The 26995-nt window shown below is 35.5% G+C and overlaps 1 protein-coding gene across 2 annotated transcripts in view; it reads left to right on the forward strand.

Moving 5' to 3' along the window:
- Slc38a11 (solute carrier family 38 member 11) overlaps positions 1 to 26995 on the forward strand; it is a 49184-nt gene that overhangs the window by 14366 nt on the left and 7823 nt on the right. For both annotated transcript variants that reach the window (XM_076866458.2, XM_076866459.2), the window contains 5 exons: positions 1108 to 1187; positions 17427 to 17497; positions 18161 to 18322; positions 21435 to 21547; positions 24909 to 25040. In XM_076866458.2, coding sequence (XP_076722573.2) covers positions 1108 to 1187; positions 17427 to 17497; positions 18161 to 18322; positions 21435 to 21547; positions 24909 to 25040 — 558 coding nt within the window. The remainder of the gene's footprint in view (positions 1 to 1107; positions 1188 to 17426; positions 17498 to 18160; positions 18323 to 21434; positions 21548 to 24908; positions 25041 to 26995) is intronic.

Here is a 26995-nt window from a genome sequence, read left to right on the forward strand (position 1 = left end):
CTATTTGTTGGTTCTTGATTTTACTTCTTACTCTTTAGGAGTCTTGTTAAGGAAGTCAGTTTCTAAGCTGACACGATGAAGATTTGAGCCTATTTTTTCTTCTATTAGGCATAGGGTCTCTGTTCTAGTGCCTAAGTCTTTGATCTACTTTGAGTTGAGTTTTGTTCAGGGTGAGAGACAGGGATTTAATTTCATTTTGTTACATGTGGATTTCCAATTTTCCCAGCACTATTTCTTGGATAGGCTATCTTTTCTCCAATAATGTTTATTGCCCCTTCATTTTGAGGATTTATGCTTGATTTCTTTTTAGAATCTCTTTATTGTAGTGATCTTTCATCTCCTAATCTTATCTCTGATTTCACTCCTTATATCATCCTTTACATGGCAGATCAGTTTAACTATGTACATTCTAAACACCTCTGACATTTCTTTTACTGCAGTGTCAATGGATTCTATTACTGGAGCATCTTGGTTTGTGTAGGGCAATTTGTTCTCTTGTTTTTTCATGTTGTTTGTGTGTCTATCCATCTAGCAGTGTGGATTTGAGGCAATAGAGTTTCTATCCTGTAAACCCATAGGGTCCCTAAAGGTCTCCAGTACCTGTCCTTTAAGGGAAAGACAAATAATAACAACACCCATTGCAAACAATATATAGCCTTAAACCAAATAGCTCCTATTAAGACATCTACAGTTTTGTTTCAATAAACAGAAATACATACAGAACAGTTGATATTTTAATCAGTTAAAATAGTGACAAAAACGAAGGAGCAGAACAGACCCAGAAACAGAAGAAAAAAAAAGTACAATTTTATATTTTATGCAGAAAGCCACTGAAAATGTTTAAAAACATGTTGCAAAATTATAACAATAGTCATCTTTAGTACTTGAATATCTGTTTGGAGGTGAGGGACCAAACTGTGATTTGATAAGAAGTTACATGCCTAAGGTTAACAACACTAGCATATAAGAATATATATGACTAAAGAATCAGACTTTAAAAAAAGAAACTGTGCATTAGTTTACCCAAGTAAAAAGGAAAAAGATGCAATATTTTAAAAATAAATAATCTGTATGCTATACTAACAATCTTTACATTTTTCTTTGCAGATCTCCTTTATTTCTACAATTTTAACAGTTGTAATTCTTGGAATTGTAATGACAAGGGCAATTTCATTGGGTCCACACATGTAAGTCTTGTTACATTTGTTAGTCTTTGATTTATAGCCTTTACATAGATGTTTAAATGATATATTATCAATGCAGAAATATAATCAGAAACATGAAGAAAATATAGAAATAAATATAATCAGAAACACCATTTATCTTAGTGTTTGAAAAACTAACAGAAAATAAGTATAGGCAAGTAAACATGCATTATTCACTTGAACCCTACAAGACTGAAGGGGTTAAAACAAATTTACTGAAGATTTTAGTGACCAGTCCTAAGAATTTGAATAAGAAAGGGGTTTTGAATGATGGAAAACAGGAACAAAGTAGACATGGATTTATTTTTAACAAAGTTTTGGCAGTCTAAGCCAAAATGAGAATAAAGAATATAGTGTTTTACCCTATTAAGTTAAATGTAGTTACTTTCAAGACTGCCTTTTATTCTCTTCTAAGGTTATGTTCTTTAATTATTTTGTGTTAAAATGCTCCATCAGCGAGGGATGGCAGCACACATCTGTAATCCCAGTGACTTGGATGGCTGAAGCAGGAGGAGTACAGGTTTGAGGCCAGCCTCAGCAACTTAGCAAGGCTCTAAGTAACTTAGTGAGACTGTCTCAAAATAAAAAGGGATGGGGGTGTTGCTCAGTGGTTAAGCACCCCTGGGTTCAATCCCTAGTACTAGAAAATAAAAATAAAATAAAAATAAATGCTCCATCATTTGTTAACTAATGGTGATAGTTGGCAGTGGTATTTGTTTTAAATGTTATTATTTGGTCAAGTAAAATATTGGCACACTGCTATTAGTTCCCCAAATGTTAAAAATGTTATTCATCCATGAAATTCAAGTGTGTGACTGCTAACCTAAGCTACAGTTTTTATGCTTTACTTATAGAACAGGTTCACTAGGTAAGGGCCATATAACTTATATTTGTAGTCCCAAGAATTTGTTGGAATGAAACCAACTAAAATAGTCTTTAAACAGAGTTGGATTTCTACAATGCATAATAAATATTTATTGAATGAATAAATAATATATTAGGGAGTTTTCATGACACCTTAAATATTCTGTCTGCACCAAACCAGGCAAAGTAAAACAAATTTAAGACATAATGTCTGAAGCAGTGCAAGGGGCACTGAGTCTTCAATGAGAGGTATCTATGACAAAAAATGAAAAGAATACCTGGTGATTAGCTCTAATTGATAATGCAGGCCACAAGGTAATTAGACTGATTGTTGCTCTGCAAAATTACTTCATTTCAACTGTATGTAGTTATGAAAAAATTCTTAGTATACCAGAAAAATGTAAAAACAACAACGCTAAATCTCAAGTTTATTTGGAAGAAAGTATTAAATATAGTCCAATTATATTTAATATGGCCTTTGCTTTACAAAATAAAATGCCTATCTTTTAGAAAACTTAAAGAAAGTATAACTCTCAGTCATGTTGATATTAATTTTCTCTTCAAATTACTTAATCCTGATTCATAGTCGAGTAAGTTAGGTCAGACCATCACAAAACACCATAGAATGAGTTCCTTAAACAGAGGGCAGAAGTCAGAGGTCAGATCCAGTGAGTTTGGATTCTGGTGAGGGTCTTCCTCCTCTTCTCTGTTCTCACACAGCAGAGAGAAAGAACAAGTTCACTGTGGCCTCTGCTAATGAGGAGGTTAATGCCAGCTCTCATGGCCACATCTAACCCTGACTGCCTCCAAAGTCCTCTTTTCCAAATGCCAGCCCACTCAGAGTCAGAGCTTTGACATGAATTTGGAGGGAATTCAAGTCAGTCTCTAACAGTAGAGATTGTGAAATGCTATTGAGTGTTTATTGTCTCCAGTTACTGTAACATTCTCTGAGAGAAAAAGAGTAGAAAGGCATAAATCAGTACCTGATGCAAGCTGTTCACAGTCAATTATGGAGAAGGGATTTATTTTACAAACAATCAAAAAAAGAAAAATAAATAAATAAAAAATACGTGATAAGTAGCCAAGTAGAACCATGAAAGGGGCAGAGGAAACACCGAGAGAGAGTGTTTAATAGATTAGGTGAGATTCCGGGAGGAAGAAAATATGATCTGGGAATTTTGAAAGATAAAATGGAATTTTTCTAGATAGATAAGGGGGTAAAAGGCATTACAGGTCCAAGAAAGGCATCTATAAGAGCTATAAGAGTTCAAAAGCATATATTCAATTCTACTGATATTTATTTAGTATATATTATATTGGTTCTGTATTCAACTCTGCTTTTCAAACTCTAAATTTATAGCAACAAAAAGCATTCAACAGAATATAATAAATAATAATTTGGCTAAAATTTTAATTATATGAAACCAAACCATTGTAATTGAAACATTTTATTGTTAACAATTATTCTAAGGAACAAATCATATTACAACAAGAAGACATATATTTAGATTTTTTTTTTCTTCTGGTACTGGGAATTGAAGCCAGGGGCTCACACATGCTAGGTGACCACTCTTACCACTGAGGCCCAGCCCTATATTTGATATACATAATACTTTGAGGCAAAATTAAAGGCGGGGGGAGTAGCTAAATTAGGGAGTAAAGAAATTAATCCTTAATTGTGCCCCAGAAGCAGAGTGTAAATCAGTGATTTCCACCTCTGGCTTCATATTAGAATCCCCTGAATAGCTTTAAAATCTGTTGTTTCCAGGCCCCACCTACAGAGATTCTGACAGAACTGACCTAAGGGACAGGCAATTGAATTCATTACTTAACAGTTGAAGATTCTGTGAACAAGGATCTCAGCTTACAGGAATTAAAAGCTCTTGGTTTAAAGAGATTACAATCATGAGTATATCAACTGACACATCGTTTCTAAAATTAAACCAGAGATTTTGTGTTATCTTAGTTGCTGTTGTATGATTATTTTTTACAATTCATTCACCACTATTTCTCAGTATTTTTATATATAAGTGAAATGTGAGGTACTATCATGAACACAAAGTAAAATATCTCTGCTCTCAAGGGCTCACATTTAGTGAAGATGATAAAGCTATACAATGACTATCAGATGAATAGTGTGGCTTGATACAGAGAAAACAGGTTAGGAGAGTCCACATCCTGGTGGTGTTAAATAAATTGATTTTATGTACTAAGAGCTATTTAAATTCAGCAGTATAAACAAAATGTGGACAGTATCTTCCTCTAGCAGTGATATCATATTTAATCTGAACCTTGGAAATTTTCTAATAACAGGGGCTATTTACTTAACTCTCTCAATGTTTAGATATTAAAAGAGTATGTTTTTAAATATTGTGCCTCCTTTTATTTCTGTTTGAATACTACTGCAAACAACTTCTGTTTGTCCCTATTTAAGATCAGGCTAATTAAATCCCATGTTCAGAGGTTGGCTAGTCAAGCAAGATTCTTTCTGAAAATATGGCAGCCATGAATGCTTATAATCCATAAAACATGAGAAATTCAATACACCATGTGTGATTTCTTCATTTTTGGTTCAGATGAATGATCAGAAAAGCTGTAGTTTTTTCATAGGGCTTTTAAAGTGGTATTTGAAAAAGATCTTTAAACCCGCTATCAGAAAAGAGGAAGGTCTGTAATGGCCACTGGTATTGACCTTGTTACTATGGAAACATCTTTTTAGTGGTTGTGTTTTAAAAATAAAACACAATTCAATTTCCTTTTCCATAACTCATAGGGCTATAAATCCTGCTTCTTGATATGATTTCAAATATCTCACAGTCCAATGACTTCCAGTACTTTTTGGAAATTATGTTCAATTTTATTGTGTTTTCTAACCTTTTGCTTTCTAAAAACTGAGGTGGCAAGGAAATTTAATTGCTTTCCAGAAAGTGTGTGAGTATAAAAATGCAGTAATACATTTCTCCTATTTTTTTCTACTTTTTTTCTTAGCTAGAGTAAGAGGCATTGGGTTGCAAAATCCTTCATTTATTTTCTCATTAATATTCAATTTTTACATTCAGAATGGGAACAATAATATGCAGTTCCAAACTTAAAACTATTTTTCCTTCCTATGACATCTCTTTTAAAAGCATCTTAATTGGGCTGTGGCTGTGGCTCAGTGGTAGAGCACTCACCTGGCACGTGTGAGGCTTTGTGTTCAGTCCTCAGCACCACATGTAAATAAATAAAATAAATGTATTGTGTCCATCTATAACTAAAAAAAGTTAGAAAAAAAGCATTTAAATCAATAATGTGGAATTCTAAACATAATTCCGTGTGTCTGAACTTTTAACAAGCATTTATATATATGCAGTGTGCCTTTCCAGAGAATCTCAGTACATATTAATTTCCTTACCCTTTATCTACTCTAACCCTGAAATTCTACCATTTAATGCTACATATAAAGCACTAGAGGGGTTTAAAGAAAGGATCATTTAAAATATGAGTAAAGGCAGAGAAAGAGTACAAAATAAAGAAATAATTCATTCTGCCAAATACTGGCCATTGAAAATTTTGATGATATATAAATTATTCCCCTTTTTGTTGTGCAAATGACAACCACAGGATTATGAACTGGTTGACACAAAGGAGAATTTATTGACTCAACTGTAAAGTTCAAGATTATTTTTTATAATTAGATATGATTGGATGTAGGGTCTCAAATAATGTTTTCTGATTTGGGGCTGTTGTTGTTGTTGTTGTTGTTGTTGTCTCTTTTCTCTGCTTCCTGTTCTGGCTCTTGTATCTGAAAGATTTTCCTCACTGTGTCACAATGGCCACAGCCGTCTTAACCTATATCCATTGAAGTCCAAGTCCATAGAAAGGGAAAGAGCTTTCTCTTTTAGGGTTCCTTCAGCCTCACTTCCCAGAATTAGTAGTGGTTGGCTCTAATGAGGATTCTAATGAGGACCCAGGATGATCTCAGACCTCATTATCACAGTTTGTGTTGAGTTGCTTGTGTTTGGACTATACATGCCCATTCTTGGAGTTAAGAATATAGTCAACCCTTCCAAAGAGTAGAAAAAACAAAAGGTGATCCCAAAAGAAGTCAAGTCAGTGATGCTAGAAGAGTGGCCATTATGTGGTGCAAACCACAGAAATCCTCTTCAGAGGATAGGAGTTTCAGTTAAATGGTACAGGAGGAAGCAACTGAGAGAGAATTAAGAATTAAGAAAATAATAGAAAAATTAATTTGGCAAATCTTCCCCTTCTCTCTTTCCTTCTTCCTTACCCTTCTCCACTTCCTCTTATCTCTCTTCTCCTTTCTTCTTTGATGAAAAGCATCAATGAATAAAAGTAGTATGGTAAAACTGTCTTGAGTCAGAGCTCTAAACGTACTTTTTAAAAAGTGTATTTAATATATATATATATATATATATATATATATATATATATATATATAAATTTTTTTTACCATGGGAGATAGTGAGCATGTTATAGATCAAGTCAAAAGATGAAGCCACAAGTCCTCCATGAAATCTTGAATGATTGAAATTTAGAATTTTGGAAAGGAGCTAGTACATTTCTTGAAACGGTAGAATAAGGATATGGAGAATAAAACATGGATACCTTCTGAAGACCATAGTAGGAGACTTGAGTGTCTGTACCTAGTAGCCTCAAGTATCTCAACAAAGAGATTATTACCTAAGAGTATGATGAATGGGAATATGTTCAGGACTTGAATATTCTAGTTGATTACATTTGGAGCCACACACAGGAATAAAATAATGATATTTCTGTTAAATTGTCTTTATTCATATTTTATACATTTCCCTTTGTATTTTATTTTTCTCAACATACCACAAGTGCCACGATAACAGAAATCACATTTGCTTTTTCACACTGTATACCTATTACTCAGCAGAGTGCCTAACATGAAATTAGAATTCAGCAAAGAATTGTTGAATTATCAGTTGAATATTTGAATGAATCCATATGCTTTCTGGATTTAGTCAATGTAACTTGGGGATTGACTGACCAAAATTTCAAAGTAATGAGATAATAAAAGTTGTCTTGAGACGATAAAAAAAAAAAAAAAAAAAAAATCATGTCAAACAAAATTCTCCTAAGTCTAGTTCCAATGCTTTGCAAAATTTGCTAACTCATTTGCTAAAACATCATTTGACTTTAGGTTCTGCCGCTAGTGGTGTGTTTCACTTGACAAACTGCCCATGTGAAACATCACCCAGAACTATTGTTTGATTTGAGACTATATGAACCTAGGAAAAACGTCTGCAATATGGTATGTGCTTAAGGAGGATTCATCCAGTCATTCCAAATATCAGAAGAGCAAGAGGAACAGCCTCAGTGGCTCAATGTCAAGTCCTCCTTTACTCATGATCAGGTATTTTTATAAATGACTGTCTTAGTCATGTTTACAGCTCTCTGTTTATTCCAGTCAGAAATCTAACTGGTCTCTGGTACAGATTCACAAACAAAGAGCAAAAAATGACTAGCCTTTTCTTTGAGCCAGTAATAATTTATTAAATGGCCAACTGACACCTGTCTCTCTTGTAAATATTTGGACTACAAAGATGAAGAAAGCACAGTCCCTGACATCACATCCTTATGTTTTATAGAATAAACATATAAAGTAGTGGTTAGTTCTATATAGAATAAACATATAAAGACAATCACAATATATTATTATTCGGTGCCATGGAAGCAGAGGAAGGGCTCTTAATCCAACCTGTGTAGGCAGGTAATATATCAGGATAAGACAATATGTGATTTGGTGCTTGAAAAAAACACAAAGGCATTAGTTGTGTCAAAAGGGGATGAGGGTGGGGTGGAAGCTACTGTTAGCACAAATGTGTGAGGTCTAGAGATGTACTATGTGCAGTGGCAGAAGTTCAAGGTTCCAATATTAGGAGGAATTTGGACAGCAGGCACACACTGCCATTGGTTGGGGGAGCTAGCCTGTAAAAATAAGTTTATGTTACTCCTTTCTAAACAATGTGTCTATTTCTGTCATTCTAGGACTTCCTTTTTCCTCCTTCTTGTGTTAGGTACCCTGTATCCCAAATGCCTTGATAATTTTGTCAAGAATTCTATATGCTCTTATATTGCTCATATATATGTTATATGATTTTAACAATGACTAATCTCCATATTGTCACTTTTGAAAAATTGCTGAAAATCGTGCTGTCCTTACCCACTGTTTTAGTCTGTTTTGCTGCTACAGAAATATCACAGGTTGGGTAATTTATTAAAAAACAGAAGTGTATTTCTCACAGTTTTAGAGGCTAAGCACAAGATCAAGGCAGGCACCAGCATTCAGTGGCTGTTAGGATTGCTGTCTCTGCTTCCAAGATGGTGTCTTGAACTCTGTTTCTTCTAGAGGGAAATAAGTTCTATGTCCTCACCTGGTGGAAGGGAAGGAACAACAAAAATGGCTGAGCTTACTCCTTCAAGTTCTTTTACATAGTGAGGGTTCCTTACAGCCTACTAACCACTTAAAGGCCCCACACCTCAATATGATGTACTGGGGATTAAGTTTCAACAAGTATTTTATTTTACCTATTTTATTTGTTCATTTATCTGTTTAACACTACTGGGAATTAAACCCAGGGCTTCATGCATACTAAGCAAACATGCTACTACTGAGCTACATCCCCAGCCCACAACATTAATTTTAGAGGGGTCATGATTACTCAAACCACAGCTCCCACCAGCCCCTATAACCTTATCACTACCCACTATATAGCTTCTATATTTAAGAAGTACCTAGAATTTGGTGATTCTGGGTGCAAAGTTTGGGTAGAATATAAAAGGAAAGGAACTTATAGAGTTTAGCAGAGACCAACATGAAGGAAAAACTTTATGTGTAATAAGAAACTGGGATTTGTTCTTTAGTTGAATGGGCATTGACTGTTCTTAAGCAGAAGAATGGCCAGTCAAGTCTCCATTTTAATTGGACTTCTCTTGCAACAGAGGTGAAGTTAGATAGGAGTGTAAAAACCTAGGAGGCTATCCATAGCAAGTGTCCAGGCAAAAGACAATTGGAACATTATAAAGGCAAAGTGGATAAAAATGAAGTGGAGAAAATATTCAATTAATTTCAAGCTGATGAAGTTAGAAAGACTTAGGGACAGCAAGGGTCATGGGAGAAGGAGTTACCTAGGGGCAATCTGGCTTAGACACGTAGATCAGTAGATGGTCCAGAATTTGCCACCAATTTGAGAAAATGCAAGAGTCTGTTCAATCAATTAGTATTTATTAAATAAATGACTGCAGGTCAGTCAGTCTTCTAGGTTTAGGGGCTGAAAAGAAAATATACCCCTGCCCCTTTCTGTGGTTCTCTTATAGCTTATCGATGGTAAAGCAGAACAAATAAGCACATGAAATATAACTTCAAAGGCTGGGGTTATGGCTCAGCAGTAGAGAGCTTGACTAGCACGCATGAGGCCCTGGGTTCAATCCTCAGCACCACATAAAAATAAATAAAATAAAGATATTATGTCCAACTACAACTAAAAAATTAAGAGAGAGAGAGAGAGAGAGAGAGAGAGAGAGATGCAGTATCAGTACTTTGCCCAGGTAGGCCCTGAATTCTTGAGCTCAAACCATCCTCCTGCTCAGTCTCCCAAGTAAGCTGGGAGGCCCACCATATCCAGGTCTCAATAGATAGGGCTATAAGCAGGGTGCTATGGAAATGTAGAGGACAGGACCCTCTTTTAGTTTCCTTACCAGGACAGAGAAGAAGCAGATTTGGAGAAAATATAGTAAGTTTTTGATATTTTGATATCTATATATAGTGTAACTTTTGTGGGGGGGAGATGGGGGAAGAAGAAGTCATCCAGAGTTTTAGAAATGCAACTTTTAGAGTATCTGGAGAGTCTGGTGGGGGCAAGACTGTACAGGGACAGCATATAAGGTGAAGCAGTTAAAACATGAGTAGAACCTCAATGAAAATAATTATCAGTAGCTCACATCTAAAATTATGTTAATTTTTAATATAAATTCACATCATATTTTAATTGTTTTGTGGAGAGACACAATAGAAAACCAAAACAACATCCAAAATTCTTACAAATTTTTATCATATGAAAGAAGTGAATCCCATCCTCTCCTACGCACACTCCACTGTTCATTCTGAACAATAGTAAACAGGTAAAGACAATTTTTAAAGGGTTGACACAGGAATTGGAACATATTCATATTTTAAAAACCAAAATTATTTTATGGCAAAAAGCCAGCTTGAAGATTTAGGTACATTTTAAATCAAAACCAACTTTTAAATTTTATTTTTGAAAAATGTATCAGTTTTGATGTTAAAGTTCCCCAAGAAGAATTTACCCAGTCAGGTTTTTATGTTCCTGTAAACCACAACTGTCTAAAGAACAGAATACAAGCCATCCAGGCAAGGAAGTGGCAGAGAGCTATCAGCTAATGCCAGAGCTGCAGGAAGTGCTCAGATCTGCCTGTCATGAACAGCCTGTGGTCTGACAGGAAACAAGAGCCTCGTGTGCCACCCAGAGCACTTAACTCTCAGATGTGTGATTGAGGAGGTTAACATATAAAACTTACAATGAAAATGGAGGCTCTGCCAGGATTGTATAGTTTGGAGGTTGCTTCTGTTTAGCCAGAAAGAGCGTGGACATGTGCCAGAGAGAGGCATAAGGTTGTTTGATCATCCTGATGTGGAGGCCGCCTGTTCTAAGGCTCAGGAGCAGTCACTCTAACGCTTGTTTTCCTGAGTGGGTGAAGACTGGAGGTATACCTAGGACTTGCTTCCTACTGCCTGGCCTTATTGCTCCTCAGCTGATGTGGAGATAAGGAGGAGTCTGTCTTTCAAAACAGGATGAGAGCCTGAATCCTGGAATGCAAACTTGGACAACTTTGCAAAACCAATTCAACTTCCCCAACTTCTCCACCTTCATCACTCTGCCATATGCACACACCAAGGGATTTTTAAAGTAAAAGGGGCTGGCTGAGGTGTATCTCAAAGCTAAAGCTCCTTTGTCCTAGCACAAGAGAGCGCTGACTTTAATCCCCAGCACCAAACAACAATAACAGAAGACAAAGACAAAAACCCAAGTATGTGACTTAGCATACGCTTAGATTTTGGAGGATAAGGGAAGCAATCTTTTAAAGGTATTTACCATACTAAGGCTGCAAACTGCTATAAGCCAGTCACCAAATTATCTTTCCTCTTTTTAGGTATACATATTATACATGTCATAATACATCAAGACATAGCACAACTTTTAAAGTTAAATAGTTTTATTTTTCTTTTCTTTTCTTTTTTTTCTTTTTTTTTTTTTTTTTTTTAGTTTTTTTCCTACAATGAGCACTTTGCTCTCAGAGTTATTTTTGACCCATTTAGCTAGGTGTCCAATTTAGCTTTTAAATTTGATCATTTTTGTTACTCCTCTTTCAAATGTTCAAACATATGGATACCTATTAATTTTATTTATTTATTTATTTATCTATCTATCTATTTATTTATTTATTTATTGGAGAGCTTCCTCCAAAAGCTTTCATTCTGTTGTACTGATTCTCTCCAGAGAGACTGGAGTCTCAGTTTTCTTCCCATTGTCATCCTAGGACTTCCTTTATCTCTTACCTCCATCTACTGACCTCTATCCAGGACCTTCCATTTTTCTTATTTTTACCTTTTGGTGAAGTATCCTTCTTAGCTTTCTGATGTTTCTGAGTTTATACTCAAAGGGTTGTGTGCAGCAAGTCAGCTCTTTCTCATCATGAGCTCCCTCTGCTTGGCTGTAATGCCTTCCATTCTCAACTGCTGCCACAACAATATTTTCACAAAATATACTTATTTTTAATTTTTTGCCTAATGTCTTAATGAAGTAGGGTAATTGCAGCTATAAACAGGTAGAGAAAGGAAGTAGATGATCCAGTAGTTAGATGATTTTGTTCTTTATATTTTTCATTGACATACAAAAATTAAGAGGAGGTGGGTGCTGGTTCTTCAAACTCTGTGGAAGTCCCGTTAGCCAAGAGGAAGTGACTTGCCACAATGGGAGGAGATGCAGTAATCATGGTTTGCCACCTTTTTGTCGGCACTTTTGTCATCAGAAGCAACAATCAGAAATCTGAGCATAGATCCCTGTATCTGGAACACATGGTGTTTTTTTGTCCACTCTGGCTCCCACAAGCTCCAGGCAAGTTCCTCCTAGAACATGTGTGAGCATGGCTGTCTGCCAAGTATGGGTCTTGGGTGATTGCTCCGATGGTGAAAACTCAACTTGATTAAAAGTAACCTCAATTTACCATCTAATGCTTCTTCTGGAAGTTTCAAGCTTCAATAAGCTCCAGAGTTCTAAAATGGTTATGTCAGGTAGACTATACCAATGCGATTGTTGTGTATGTAGGGAGATAGACAAATTTTTGATGTTTTTCCAAAATCCCTTATTTTTAAAAGAATAAGCTATCTTTCATTGCCCAAGGTCCTTTTTTTCTTGAAGAAAAAATTATGAATACTATAAAGAAGTTTTCATTTCCCATATTTGCTGATCCTTACACCCAGATTTAGACATGGATTATTACTTTAATTATAATGCAAGGAAAAAGAACAAGGAAAAGAGGGACTCATCTAACATTATCCACTGTGTACCACTTTTTTTCCTTCATCTTTTCATTTAACTCTTACATTAATACATAAAATAGCATTATCAATATTGAGAACAGTATCATTAAGCAATCTGACAAAAGTCACTTGCTAATAAATCATAAAGTTAAAATTTAAATCCAAGTTTCTTTGAGCCCAAAGTCCATATTTTTTCTATTACAATCTGCTGTGTATTTCTTAGTCATAAAGAAAATGTGTTTTTCACAATGAAAATTAAGTTTATTCTTATTTTAGTTGTTCCTTTTTTGATTATGTTAGTCACTATTTGGTCTTTACCCAGCAAGTACATTTATTAAATTAAAGAAGCAGGAGGAGCAAGATGTGGATAAAGAGCTTCCATTCATAGGTGGGTAACATTCACACTTGCAGGTTAGACAACATTGAGCTCAATGGGCTAATTCCATAACTGTTGGCTTCTGTTAACTCTAGACACATACCAGTAAGTGCCATTGATTTCAATTCTTCAGGGAAATGAATTTTAATAGAATGATCTAGAACAAACTTAAATTGGAGAGAAGTTCTTATTTAGGAGTTCCTTCTGACTTTTTGTGGAAAAGAAATATTTCTGAAAAGTCTAGGTTAATTAATATGGTTGAATTTGAATAATCAACTGAAAAATATTCCTTATTTAAAGCCATGGAGACACATGTCTGTGTCCTAGCAACTCGAGAGGCTGAGGCAGGAGAATGGTAAGTTAGAGGCCAGTCTCAGCAACTAAGTGAGGAAAGATGCTGTCTGAAAATAAAAAATGAAAAGAACCAAGAATGTGGCTCAGTGGTAAAGCACCTCTAGTTTTAAATAAAATCAAGCACTTATTCCATAATTTAATCTTTTAATTATGAAGTAGTTTAATTCATATTTTATAGTAAAGTATGACTCCTATGTACTGTTTAATTCATATTTTATAGTAAAGTATGACTCCTATGTACTGTTTTACATATAACTCTATATGTAATTATACTTTAAATTATGTTACCTCCTTTTTTTTTCTTTTTGACAAATTCTCAAATATCCATGGTTCTATAGAAGTTAATGAAGTACACTTGTTAGCTATCTTAACACGCAACTACTCCATTCTTTTAGTTGTCACTTGGAAATTTCAATGGTAAATAGTAAGCTGTAAATTAATGAACAAACTATGTTACAGGAAAAATGAAACTTCTTTAGGTAATTTGTATAATTCCTTTAGGCTATCTAAGACTTTCTACATGACTCCTTTCATATCTGTGTTTTCCTATACAATAGTTACTAGGCACTTGTGGCTATATAAATTTAAGTTAGATGAAATTAAATAAAATTAAAAATTAATTCTTCAGTCACACTAGCCATAACTTCAAATACTCAATAGCCACTTTTGACTTCTATATCAGACAACCATATTGCACAGCATGAATATAGTACATGCCCATCATTACAGAAAATATCATTTTACAAGTTGTTCTATGATGCAGAATATACACCAAAATAATTCACCTCTTTATCTTTAGTCTTTTTCTCTGCAGTATTCCCAAAGATTGTAACAATAATTACCATAGAGTGGTCAACAAATATTTGTTGAATGTTAAATGAATGAATAAGTAACTAGAAAACAAGAAGTATCAAGTTTCAATTATAGAATACTCATTGAAATTCAAGGTTAAAAACTAGGTTAAGGAGCTAGAGCTGGAGCTAAGTGGTAGAGCACTTGCCTTGCAGGTGTGAGACCCTGAGTTAGATCCTCAGCACCACATAAAAACAAACAAGTAAATAAATAAAGATATTGTGCCCTTCTACACCTCAAAAAATTTTAAAAAACTAGGTTAAGATCCAGAGAGGTTTTGTTTTTGCAGTGCTGGAAATCAAACCCAGAGCCTTGCACATGCTAGGCAAGCCCTCTGCCACTGAACTACCTCTCCATCTTTGAGAGGGAGGTTTTATGTAGAAAATACTGTATACTTACATACAGTTCAGGAAACAGGAACTTAGACAAAAATCATTTTTTATGTTTGCCTCCAATCTTGATGGGCGATATATGATCATATTTAAAAGTTGATTCATTTCTGTTTCCCCAGAGATTACTATTATGTGCTAACGTTAACTTCATTCATGTTCATGCTTTTATACCCTTAACAGGCACATATTATTGACAATATGTAGGACCAGTCAATATGTTTGTAAAACAAATATTGATGATTACTGAGCAATAATTTTTACATTTTTTTCTATAACTTACTATTTTACCTAAATATTCTATTCCATATATTTTATTTTTGTACATTTAGCATGTAACAATTGCTTTATAGCACACAAGTTTATGATTATTTCACAATCACATAAAATATCCAAGTGTATGTATGTGTGGGGGTGCATTTTTTTTCTGTGAAGCTTTTTTTCCCCTAGTACTCAATCCTTTACTATTTTATAAATAATTCAAAAGTCACATTCAGTATCTCTTATCTTCCTCTAGATTTATTTGGGCAACATGCAACTTTTCTGTCTCTAATATCTTCTTTGACACTTCCCATCTTTAAAAATTACCATCATTAAAATGAACAGAGAGGGGCTGGAGTTATGGTTCAGTGGTATAGCACTTGCCTGGCATGTGTGAGGCACTGGGTTCAATTCTCAGCATATAAAATAAAATAAAGGTCCACTGACCACTAAAAAATATTGTTAAAAAGATGAACTGAGAAAATCCAAAATCATCTTCAGGTATTATTGTACACGCCAGGAATATCTTCAAAAAAACCATAGGGACCTGAAAAAAATTGAATTAAAGGAGGAAAATGAAGCTCAAACTCTTCCATTTCTATTTTTAATAGAAGTTTTAAAAGCAGGACACTATCACAATCTGTTTTGAAGGGGAAAAGAGAGTATTTTTCACAAGCAGAAACCCTATGAAAAAGGATATCATTTATAACATCCTAGAAATTTAGACAGTCTTCAAATTTCCATAATGGTTATTTGTCCTTGATCTAAATTATTTTTTAAGGATGATAAACAAAATGTGTGTGTTTTCCACATTAATTTTGGAATTTAACAGGTGTGCTGGGATTGCTAATGCTGACTGTAGTGACAGCAGTGTGGGCAGCAGGTGGCAGCAGCTCCCGCTCCAACAAATGGAATCAGAGCAGGTCAGGGCACCCTTGGGGCCTCCCTTGCCACAGCCCTTCCTATCATAGCTCCTTTCCTATGTGGAAAGAAAGGTGATATCCCGCACAAATCCCACAAACTTTGGCAAAATGTACAGGGTTACTTTGTGTCCTATTTACATAAAGAATGAATAACAAAATTAGGAAAGGTAGATTTTAATCTTTGGAATTTCTCTTTTTTAAATTTAAAAGCTCCAGTGCCTTCATTTTTATAGTATGCTTCCGGTGCCCATCTCTTCTACCTTCATGCATTATTCTAAGTATTATCCAAGTTTTTCCTTTCTAGGGAAGTTGGTCATACTTTTATACTTTTTGGTGCCTTAAAAAAAAAAAAAAAAAGACAGGGTCTCCCTAAGTTACCCAGGCTAGCCTCCAACTTGCATCCTCTTATCTCAGTCTCTCAAGTCTCTAGAATTATAGGTGTCTGCCAGCATGCCCTTTTTTGCTACCTTTTCTTAAATAACTATAGATGATAATAAAGGTATTAATAAAAAATGATGATAAAAATGACCACTTATTTAACATGTGCTATGTTGTAGTCTCTCTTTCGGAAGTTTTACACATTTTCTCTAATCTGCACAATAATTCATTGATTTAGGTATACTGTTATCCCCATTTTATAGATGTAGAAATCAAAGCACAGGAAGATCAAGTAACTAGCCTGAGTTCACATAGATAAGAAATAGAAGAAGTCAGACGAACACAGAGACTATCTGTTTGATCTTAGAGCCTATGCTGTTCATCATTGCTGACTGGGGACAAGAGGATTCTAATCAGGGAGGCAAACTCCTGCTTATACTGAATATTTTAATTCTGCTAGGATACAGGTTGCTTCAAGCTCTTTAAAGTGTATATATTTCCAAAACTCCTTTTGAGGAATATAACCACAGGTGGAAACTTGAGGCCACTGGCAGAAAGTTCGGCATGGAAGATACATTTGATGAGGATAAAGTTTACCAAGAAGATGAACCCCAACTTCCTCATTTATTATCTGTGGGAGCTTAGCAAATTATGTCACCACCCAGACATTGACTTTCCTCGTTTGTTAAATGATGAGAGTAATACTCAATGTTGTTGTAAAAGTTAAATGAGATGACACAGTTGAGTTCCCAGGATACACTCAGTACATTCTTAGTTACTATTAGTTCATGTGCATCACCCTCAACTGCAATGCTAAATATAACTTGGGTAGATGGAGCCTGAAAAAGTAAGGAAGGGAATAAAGGGTAGCAATTGGACATTATTAATTTTATATCTCCCTCAATGAGAGTCTCAACGATGAGTACATAATAAAGGCTTGTTGTTAAATTGATGAGCAAACAAATCCACAAAATTACATAGCCAGTGGATATTTTACATATGTAAAAATAGAATCTGCACAAGTATTCCAAATGCATTTTAAAGGACTGGGGTTGAGATTGTATTGATGATCCCAGGAAATTTATTTATGACTAAATAAAATGCATGGGGGCCCCTTTTTATTTTGGGCTTATAGGCCTCCAATTTTTATTTGTGGCACCATTTCTTGCTCTCTGATATATACATGTTTACATTTTTAAAGATAATTTATCAAATTAACTGGTTCTCTTCTAGACCCAAAATGGAAGATGCCTGGGTATTTGCAAAGCCCAATGCCATTCAGGCTGTTGGGGTCATGTCTTTTGGTGAGTACACGGCTTCAAAAGGCCCTTTCCCAATAACGAGTCACCTATTCACTGAAAAAGATCTATTTAATAAAAATACCTGGACGTCTGGTGTCCTAAGTTTTAAACTTCCTATTAGCAGTGTATGATCTAATTTATGCTCAAACTTTTCTCACTCATCACTAAAATTTGCTTCAATTTGGAAAAATCCATTTCTCATGCAGAAACCCTTATAGTTATCTTGTTTCTTAATTTGGAATTCTAGCAAGTATTATGGACTTCTTCAAAACTTGCACACAATGTACTAAGAATTGGCTGGATATCTAAAGCAACTCTGTGTCCCAGATGGCAGAGGAAGTCATGCATTGATAATTATGGTGTTGTTTAGATTTTCCTTTAGATGGGAAGGGTCATTAGGAGAAGGAAAGTGGGAGAGAAGTTTGGATAGTCTGGTTTATATCAAGACAAAATACAACATAAGCCTGATATGAATGAAGTTTCTCATTTCTAGACTCATTAGAAAAATTGTTTTCTTGTATATTTAGTAAAATAATATTTTGAACATCAGTTGATTGACATTCTAAACTAGTATTCATCTCTAAATTACAGAATAAATGAAAAAAAAAACAAACCTGGGTTTACTTCAATAATGCTTGCTTCCTTTTTTCTTTTTTTGTGTTACAGCATTTATTTGCCACCATAACTGCTTCTTAGTCTATGGCTCTTTGGAAGAAGCCACAGTAGCAAAATGGTCCCGCATCATTCATATGTCCATCTTGGTTTCTGTATTTATCTGTGTGCTCTTTGCTACGTGTGGATACTTGACTTTCACTGGCTTTACCCAAGGTAAAATGAGAGATTCAGTTCCATGGTATTTTGGTGCTCATGTGGATTGGTACCAATACACCCAATGTTCTACTCAATTTTTAGTACAAATTTGTCCACTGTTATTTTTGAAATAATCACTCTTCCACCCATTCTTTGCTCTACCCTCCTGTCTCTCTGCTGTTTCCTCAGATTTCCCTTCTAAACTTTTAATCTTAGTTCTGTGGTCCATAATCTCTCCTTCCATCTTCACTCCAGGCTCACGAACCCAGGTTCAGGTCCTCCCCGTACTCTACTGCATCTTCCAACTCAACTACCAAAGGCCTCCTCGTGCTCAAAGCTGATAATCTTCTGGGTTCTGTGTCTCCTGTCTCTTTCTGAATCACCTAACAGCACTGAACATCCTTTCTTTGCTCAAATTTCTTCCTACTGTACTCTCATTGTTATTCTTTCTTTCTGTTGATTTTCCTTTTTTTTTTTTTTTTTTTTTTTTTTAATTTGACCTCTCTCATCCTCTACCTCACCTGGGTGATTAATTTAGGCAAGTTGCCTGCTTCTCTGTTAACCAATTCTCTAGATGTTTGCATTCTTTTAATTCTAATCCAGACTGTTCTTATCCAGACTTTTTTCTTTTTCTTTCCCAGCCTGTAGGGCATTTTTATTGAATTGTTCCATTCTCCTCTTAATTACAAAACATCATCTTTTCCATAAAAGCAGTCCTTTCCCTTCCTCCTTCCAAAGTTACTTCTCTTTTCTTGTTTTCACCCAGGCGCAACAACTGAATCATCCTTTCTTAAAGGGCCTTTGACCTTTTCATTCATTCATTACACTCCTACAGATGAGTGCAATACGAAGGGTAGTCTGACAGCAGGCCAAGGCTGTGATTCATGTATTTCACAGCTTTTGCAGGTCTGGTGTCTCACTTGACCTTCAAACAACCCTTGGAAGGTTAAGTGGAATAACTAGTTTTACCTCCTTTTAAGACACAAAGAGTTGCAGTAGCTTGCCTATGCTGGTTTGTGACAAATTAAAGAAAAAGTCTTCTGACATCCAAGTCCCATTTTCTTTCCATTCTCTTCCTGCCTCCTCCATTTTGGTCTACCATGACCCCCTAAAAGCTGTCTCTTACCTCCAGCTCCTCTGGGCTTAGTTTTCTGTGACACTAGAATGTTCTTGGGAGAATGGCTACCTTTTTTTTTTTTTTTTTTTTTTTTAACAGACGTTACAGGTTACTGGGATTGTACACAGATATTTCTCAGAAAATGAAGAAAGATGGCTTAATAAATAATGAATAACATGATACCAATGCAGCCAAAATATAATACCTGTGTGTGCCAGTAAAGAGCAGTTAAAAGTGACCTTGAAGATCTTGATAAAAAATATTTCGAAACATTGGCATGTGTCACTATTGCTACACAGTTTGTCAAGATGAATGGCCTAAGGGTTCTGGTCTGTGTGGGACCTTGGGTTTTAAATGCCTCTTCAGTAAAACATAAACCATTTTTTTTTTTTTTTTTTTTTTTGCTAGTCACACCTTCCTGGTGTATATGTGTATGTGTTTTTTTGGTTTTGTTTGTTTGGTTTTTTCTTTTAAATAAGTAGTAATTGCTCAGATTTAATTAAATCTTTCTATCACAAAGCTGACAGGTGTTTGATGTGGTGGTGGTTGTCCTTATTTTTCCCCGGGCTATAATTCCCTAAAATATATTTCATTTCAAGCTGGAATAAACTGACCCTGGTCCTTCAGGTCATTTCTCCTTAGGCAAATCTGGTCTTGTTTGTACAAACTGTGTGCTGCTTTGCTCCCCTTGATGAGTAGATAAAGTCCAGCTTGTGAGGCAGTAGGAACTCTAGATTATTGCTGACATTCTCATTGACTTTTGATAAGGCGCAGGGCCCATTTATTAGTGAAGGCTAGTGAATGGGGAACTTCACCCTTTTTATTTTCAGAGAATCTGGAGCCTTTTCAATCAATTTTCAGACCATTCCCTGTCACTGCTGCTTTGTGGTACAAACTCATTCTGCCCAAAAAAGGACATTAGAAAGGAATGTCTGTTTGTTTTACTTGATGGGGGAGTTGAGGGGGTCACTTAAATGGCTCTCCAGAAGAGGCAGTTCATTTAGGGTATTTAGCTTTTTAATGAAAAGAGTACAAAGGTATTATTTTGTTTTCTTTTTAAACAGTAGTGAGATATGTGACTTTGATGTAGTTTTGTACTCAGTGCTCTTGAAAAAAGGCAACTGCAGTTTTCAAATTTAAGCACGCTACTGGGGAAATAAATGGATCCAAATGCATGTTATTTGGGAAATAAACATGTTATTCAGGAAATAAACACGACTGAGTGTTTCTGGCTGATGACTTCTCTGCCCTAATTAGATTCCTGTATTTCTTCATCAATTTCTGCAAACATATGGGATCTAAAGAACTGGTTCAAGGTATATGGTTCATTATTTAGTCTGGAACTAAATTTAATGTTCTTTCTGGGAGGCAGCCATATTTTCAGTTTTGAAACAGTGCATTTATACTCAGGCACATCGGATGACATAAAAGACAATATGTTTAGAATTCCTTGGTGTGGTCCCAAGACTGTGATTAACCCCTACAGCATCGTGTGCAGGAAACTCAACTCCCCAGATGTACTGGACTACTCTTCCTTTCAGATTTGTCCTTGATCTAAGAATAGCACTTCAAAGGGAAATTTGTTTATTTTAATAGATTTTTTTATATATGTAATTCAGTCGCTTACCACAAACAAAGGCCAGAAGCAAATTTACAAAGCCAGTGAGCAAGAATTTAGGGAGTTGATTCTAATGTAAGAAGACAATGGATAAAGTGTTTTTTAGAATTTGATTCAAACTTGAGGCAAATCCACCAAAAACAAATAATAGGAATAATAAAAAAAAACTATTAGTGTTGCATTTCTCATCAAATGGGACATGTATTGATTTTAATATCAATAAATAGCTATATGGTACTGAATGCAAACACATTTAGACCTGGTAATCTATTCCTTTAATTAAATGAAGTGAAGATTATAGAGCTTGACTTATAATAATAAATATTTCATTTGTTATATACCTCAAAAATCTAGTAACTAATAAATAAATGAATTTATTTTATATTATTCTCTAGGGGATTTATTTGAAAATTATTGCAGAGGTGATGACCTGGTAACCTTTGGAAGGTTTTGCTATGGCATAACTGTCATTTTGACATACCCAATCGAATGCTTTGTAACTAGAGAGGTAAGCATGATTCTTCTTTAATACTTTATCCAGGTTCTCTCTCTACTACACTTAAATTAGGAAGGTTTATAAATAATTTTATTCTGAAAATTCTCAAGGACACGACAATGATGTAATTTATAAAATTTTCTTTCTCAACTTAGAATAATAGAATATAAGATTAATTTTGCAAAAGTTAGAAGTGAAAATTATATTTATAAGCATAAGCACAAATATTTATACAACTGCATTCCAAAGTGAATGCCAGCCTTCAGTATAGTTAAACTAAAGCTGTTGGCTTTTTTCTTTTTTTCCCAATACCATGTGTAGAACCAAGGGTACACTATCTCTGAAGTACATCCCTAGCCCTTGATATATTGAGACAGGGTGTCATGTCGGTAAATTGCTGAGGCTGGCCTCCAACTTGTGATCCTCCTGTCTCAGCCTTCTGGAATAGCTGGGATTATAGGTTTGCACCATTGCACCTGGCTTACTTATTGGCTTTTTTTTTTTTTTAAGAGAGAGAGAGAGAGAGAGAGAGAATTTTTTAATATTTATTTTTTAGTTTTTGGTGGATACAACATCTTTATTTTATTTTTATGTGGTGCTGAAAATCGAACCCAGCGCCCCGCACATGCCAGGCAAGTGCGTTACCGCTTGAGCCACATCCCCAGCCCATACTTATTGGCTTTTTAAAAATAGTATTCTTACAAATAAATTAAGTACCAAGGTTTAAAAAGCATTTTTCAAAATTGTAGTTTGGGGAAAACATTTTGTAAACCAATGTGCATTGAATTCTAATCGGTTTTGCTATTTTTAAAAAACTAAAATGTCTTATAGTCTGTGCTGAATCAAAATGCAACATCAACCTATGGTTTTACATATATACTTCATTTATGTATTTATATGTATACATTTATATGTGACATGCAAAAATTATATAAATAATGTAAGCATACAGTATATTATTTCCCTACAAATTTTTTGTTTATAAATTCAGTTCCAAATTATGTTGTATAATCCACTTGGATTTGTGGAGAAAGATTAGCTGAAAGAGAATGAGTCCTTTTGGTGTGAAAGGGGATAGCATGGCTTGTCAGGAATCCCTTTTGCTGACAGCTAAACACCCACTGCACTGGTTAGCAGTGAAACATGATCCTGAGGCACAGTGGTTCTTTCAGGAGTCATACTGAAAAGGGCTTAGTCTTAGGATCTATTCCTGGGGGCTGTTTACACAGTGCACTATGTGAATGGGTCTAATGTATGAAGTGAAACGTCCACAGAGCCTTAAATGCACTCAGTAATCAGCAAGCCTCTCAGGACAGCCCGGAGCTTCCCTTCCCATGGGCAGTGCTGGGTGAGGACCAGCACTGGGACTTGAAAGAGGGAAGAGGGCAGCACTGTGTGTGCCCTCTGCTACTAGCATTTCTGCTCACTTGCTAATGTGGCACTCACAGGACATTTTCTACCTTGACTAGAGGGAGAAGTCAAATAAACTGATACTTCATGCAGGTTTTTAAAATGTAAGAGCCTTTTAGAAATTTTCTAACTATTATTAGATGCAGGAAATGGTATTCTTGCAGCATCTGCCCAGGACTTGAGGTTCAGATTTGATCTCTAGATCAGAAAGAACAGATGGTGCATTCCCATGCGGTTTCTGGTAAACTGTGTGTGGACCGTCTGAGTCACTTCACCTGGGCAGCCTGTGTCTTCAGTACTTGGACATGAATTTCCTTTCTAGCTGCCATGACAGGAAGACAGAACTAAATCAAGATCTTTGCCATTGTAGCAAATATTAGGCAGAGGAATGTCATATATACCTCACCCGTTCACTTCTTTCTATACACATAAACACACACACAGAGCTAATATAATGAAACCATCTCAAATCATGGATAAGATATCCAACCACATATAAAGGGAACGAAAAGGCTGTGTGTCCCTAATAAATATCCCTCACTAGCCTACCCAGATTTTTTTCATTCTCACAGTCCTATATTAGAAGTTTTGATAATAATAGATTTTAAATAAGATAATATTTGGAAGACTGTTCAAATTATAGTCAGTTAGAGTTATTAGTTCAACTCTAGCAGAGCCACGGCAGCATCTGGCCTCTGGGGAATGTTACCTACCAAGGTAACACAACTTGGAGAGCTGCTTCTTTACCATATTAAGCATCTGACCCTCTCCTACCATGCCATCTCTGCCCCTGATCTTCTGCACAGTCACTCCTCTATTCAGTCTCCTGTCTCCCTCCACAGGTTTGTTCCTACTCTCACCTCTTTGCTCTTTTGCATGCTATTGACTCAGTTGGCAATCCAGCTTCAAATTTTATCCATGTTTCAATTCCTATCTCAAACCAAGGTGGGTCCAGAACTTTTCAGGAATGCTGTAAAGAAGATTACTTGAAGGGAGATAGATCTGGATGATTGAAGCTCTTTCTAGTTCTAAAAGCTATTTGATATTTTTTGTACCATCACAAATTGATAAATTTGTTTGTATGTTTATTTATTTATTTATTTTGGTACTGGGGATTGAACTCAGGGACACTCGACCACTGAGCCACATCCCCAGCCCTAATTTATAGTTTATTTAGAGACAGTGTCTTACTGAATGGCTTAACACCTCACTCTTGCTCAGGCTGTCTTTGAATTCACAATCCTCCTGCCTCAGCCTCCTGTATACATTCATTTCTTTAGATGGATTGTCAATTTCTAGTTAGGATGTTAATTCCAGAGAAAGGAAGAATCTCCCAGACATCTTCTCTTTGTAAATTATACCATAGTGTGGGATATATTACATAGGAGACTGTCAATTGGTTTCCTGATCTGAGTATTAGTAAGAAATAGTGATAAACTCTTCTATGTTTTTGTTGAGGAAAAGCAATATATCATGGACTTAAATTGTAACAATTAGGATTTCATTTATGTAGAATCAATTTCCTCTTAGTAAAGGATATTACACATCCAGCATCATTAAAAGGAAATGTGGTAATGCTTTCCTCAGAGGCCATTCAAGTAATCTAAATAGCATCTGCAGTTTGTTTTAGTAGTAACCTTGTTAGGCTCAAGAAGAAGGATAAGGTAACTTCCTAAGGGTTTGCTTATTCTTGAGAGATGCATGTATTTAAACCCTGGTGTGTCATGCTCTGCATCTGTAATATAATCAACTGACTGACTAATAACACCACAAAAACAATACTTGTTCTTGCATTATGTGTCTATGTGTAAGTAATTTGGAAATATAAAGCATTCACAGTGACAGGACTTGATTGTCTTATTGACAATATTGTATACAGTCCTACATGCTATTATGAAATTCTCTTTCAATAAATCTTGCATGTCTGAAGACTACCTCTTAAAATAATCTGTTTATTTGGCAGGTCATTGCCAACGTGTTTTTTGGAGGGACTCTTTCATCATTTTTCCATGTGTTTCTAACAGTGGTTATAATTATGATAGCCACATTGGTTTCATTGCTGATTGATTGTCTTGGAATAGTTTTAGAACTCAATGTAAGTACATTTAAAGATCTACTTCTTCCATCCTAAACTCTCTTTTAAAATAATGGTTCCACTGGGTGAGGAGGCACTTACCTCTGATCCCACCTACTATGAAGTCTGAGCCAGGAGGGACACAACTTGATGGCCAGCCTGGGTGACTGAGAGGAGACCCTGTCTCAAAATAAAAAGGAAAAAAGGTTGGGGATGTAGCTCAGTGGTAAAATACCCAGTTCTGGGGGTGAAAATGTTTCTATTTAATATAAGATGTATTTTCCTAAGAGAATTGTCACTTTCTGAATTAGAATGAAACATGTTTGTAATATAATAGTAAATATTTATAACAATGATACTCTGCACTTAATAGGACTATATAGTTTTGAAACAGTGAGTCTCAAATGGGAGTTAACTTTGCTCTCCCTACCAATATCTAGAGGTATACTACTAACTAGGTGGGCAGTGCCGTTGACATCTAGTGAGAAGGTGAGGGGTACTACCAGCATCCCAGAATGCATAGCACAGCCCCTCACAACAAAGTATCAACTAATCCAAAACATCAAGAGTACAAGGTCATGGTTGTATGATATATAGATATTTCTAAAAGAAGAAAATATCAATTAAATGGACCTGAAATATTTTTTTCTGAGTAAAAATATATACCTAGTGAAATTCATTGAAAATATGAAAGGAAGAGAGTTATATCCATATTGTATAATCACTTACCCAGGCCAAATTTCTTTTTCTTTTAATATTTTTCTCTCTCCAGATCTTTCTTTTGTAGCATTTACTGCCTCCATTCAAATCTAGATCTTCATCACAACACATCTAAATTGATCCTTTTTTGTTGTTGTTGTTTCCACTAGAACATATTAAAGTTCTACTTTCAGTTTATTAGCATCCTGCCCCAAATATCTCCACTTTCCTCCCAGAGCAAATATAAACAAAGTTTATATTTGCTTTTATGAAAAGCTATTTCCCCTTTACTTAGTAAAATCTACCCTAAGTACCAGCCAACCTTCTTTTTATGGCTTATATATATTCCAAATCAGTTCTTTCTTTTGTCTTTTGTCTTACCTGTTTCCTTTTCCTACAATGACCAGTTTCCTTTCATTTCTGTCAATATATCACAAAGACTTCACAATCAAGTGCAAATAATAACACATGTACTTATAGATCACATATTTATTGTTTACTTCTTATGTGCCACAAAACAGGAGTGATGGAAGGAAACCAGAAGGGATCCTTGCTTTCTCAGAAACATAAAAGTTCAACTGCTATGTATGTGATGAAGATGATAGGGAAGTAGATAGGATATCTAAAGACATTTTTGAGGAAAATATGTCATAATTTGGTGACAGGTTTAATTAGAAGGACAGAGGGATAGAAGGGCACATTATGCATGACTCCTTGGTTCTAATTTCTAAGCATAAACAGCACAGATTTCTAAATGAAATCATACCGTTTAGGATTTATTAGGTTATGCACCATGGGAGGGCAGACTTTTATAGGTAGGATCCAAAGTTATCATTCACACATTACGTTAAGAGTTAGGGCTTGGAGAAAGTATTATTGTTAGTGCCCAAGACACTATTCCCTCCAGATGCCATTATGATTTGAAGTTCCCAGAAAAGACCATAGGAGATTCTGTCGAGAACACACTTCTGGGAATTTTCTGGGAACAGAGTAAATGGAAAGTGGAGAATATGCAGCTTTTCAAAACCTCAGGGCACTAGGAAATTGCCCTTTCACTGGTGGTGAAAAACAAAGCCCAGCAGCACACAGTGAGGTGTGCCTGAAGTCCCAGTTATTTGGTAAGCTGAGCGAGGAGTACTGCCTAAGCCCAGGAACTCAAGGATAGCCTGGGCAACATGGTGAGACCCCATCTTGAGAACCAACCAACCAACCAACCAGGAGGTGGACAAATGCCAAAGGCAACTTTAACCTGCTTCCTAATTTTGTATAGGACAGAG

This window comes from Callospermophilus lateralis, chromosome 9 (assembly GCF_048772815.1).
Source record: "Callospermophilus lateralis isolate mCalLat2 chromosome 9, mCalLat2.hap1, whole genome shotgun sequence".
Classification (NCBI taxonomy): Eukaryota; Metazoa; Chordata; class Mammalia; order Rodentia; family Sciuridae; genus Callospermophilus; species Callospermophilus lateralis.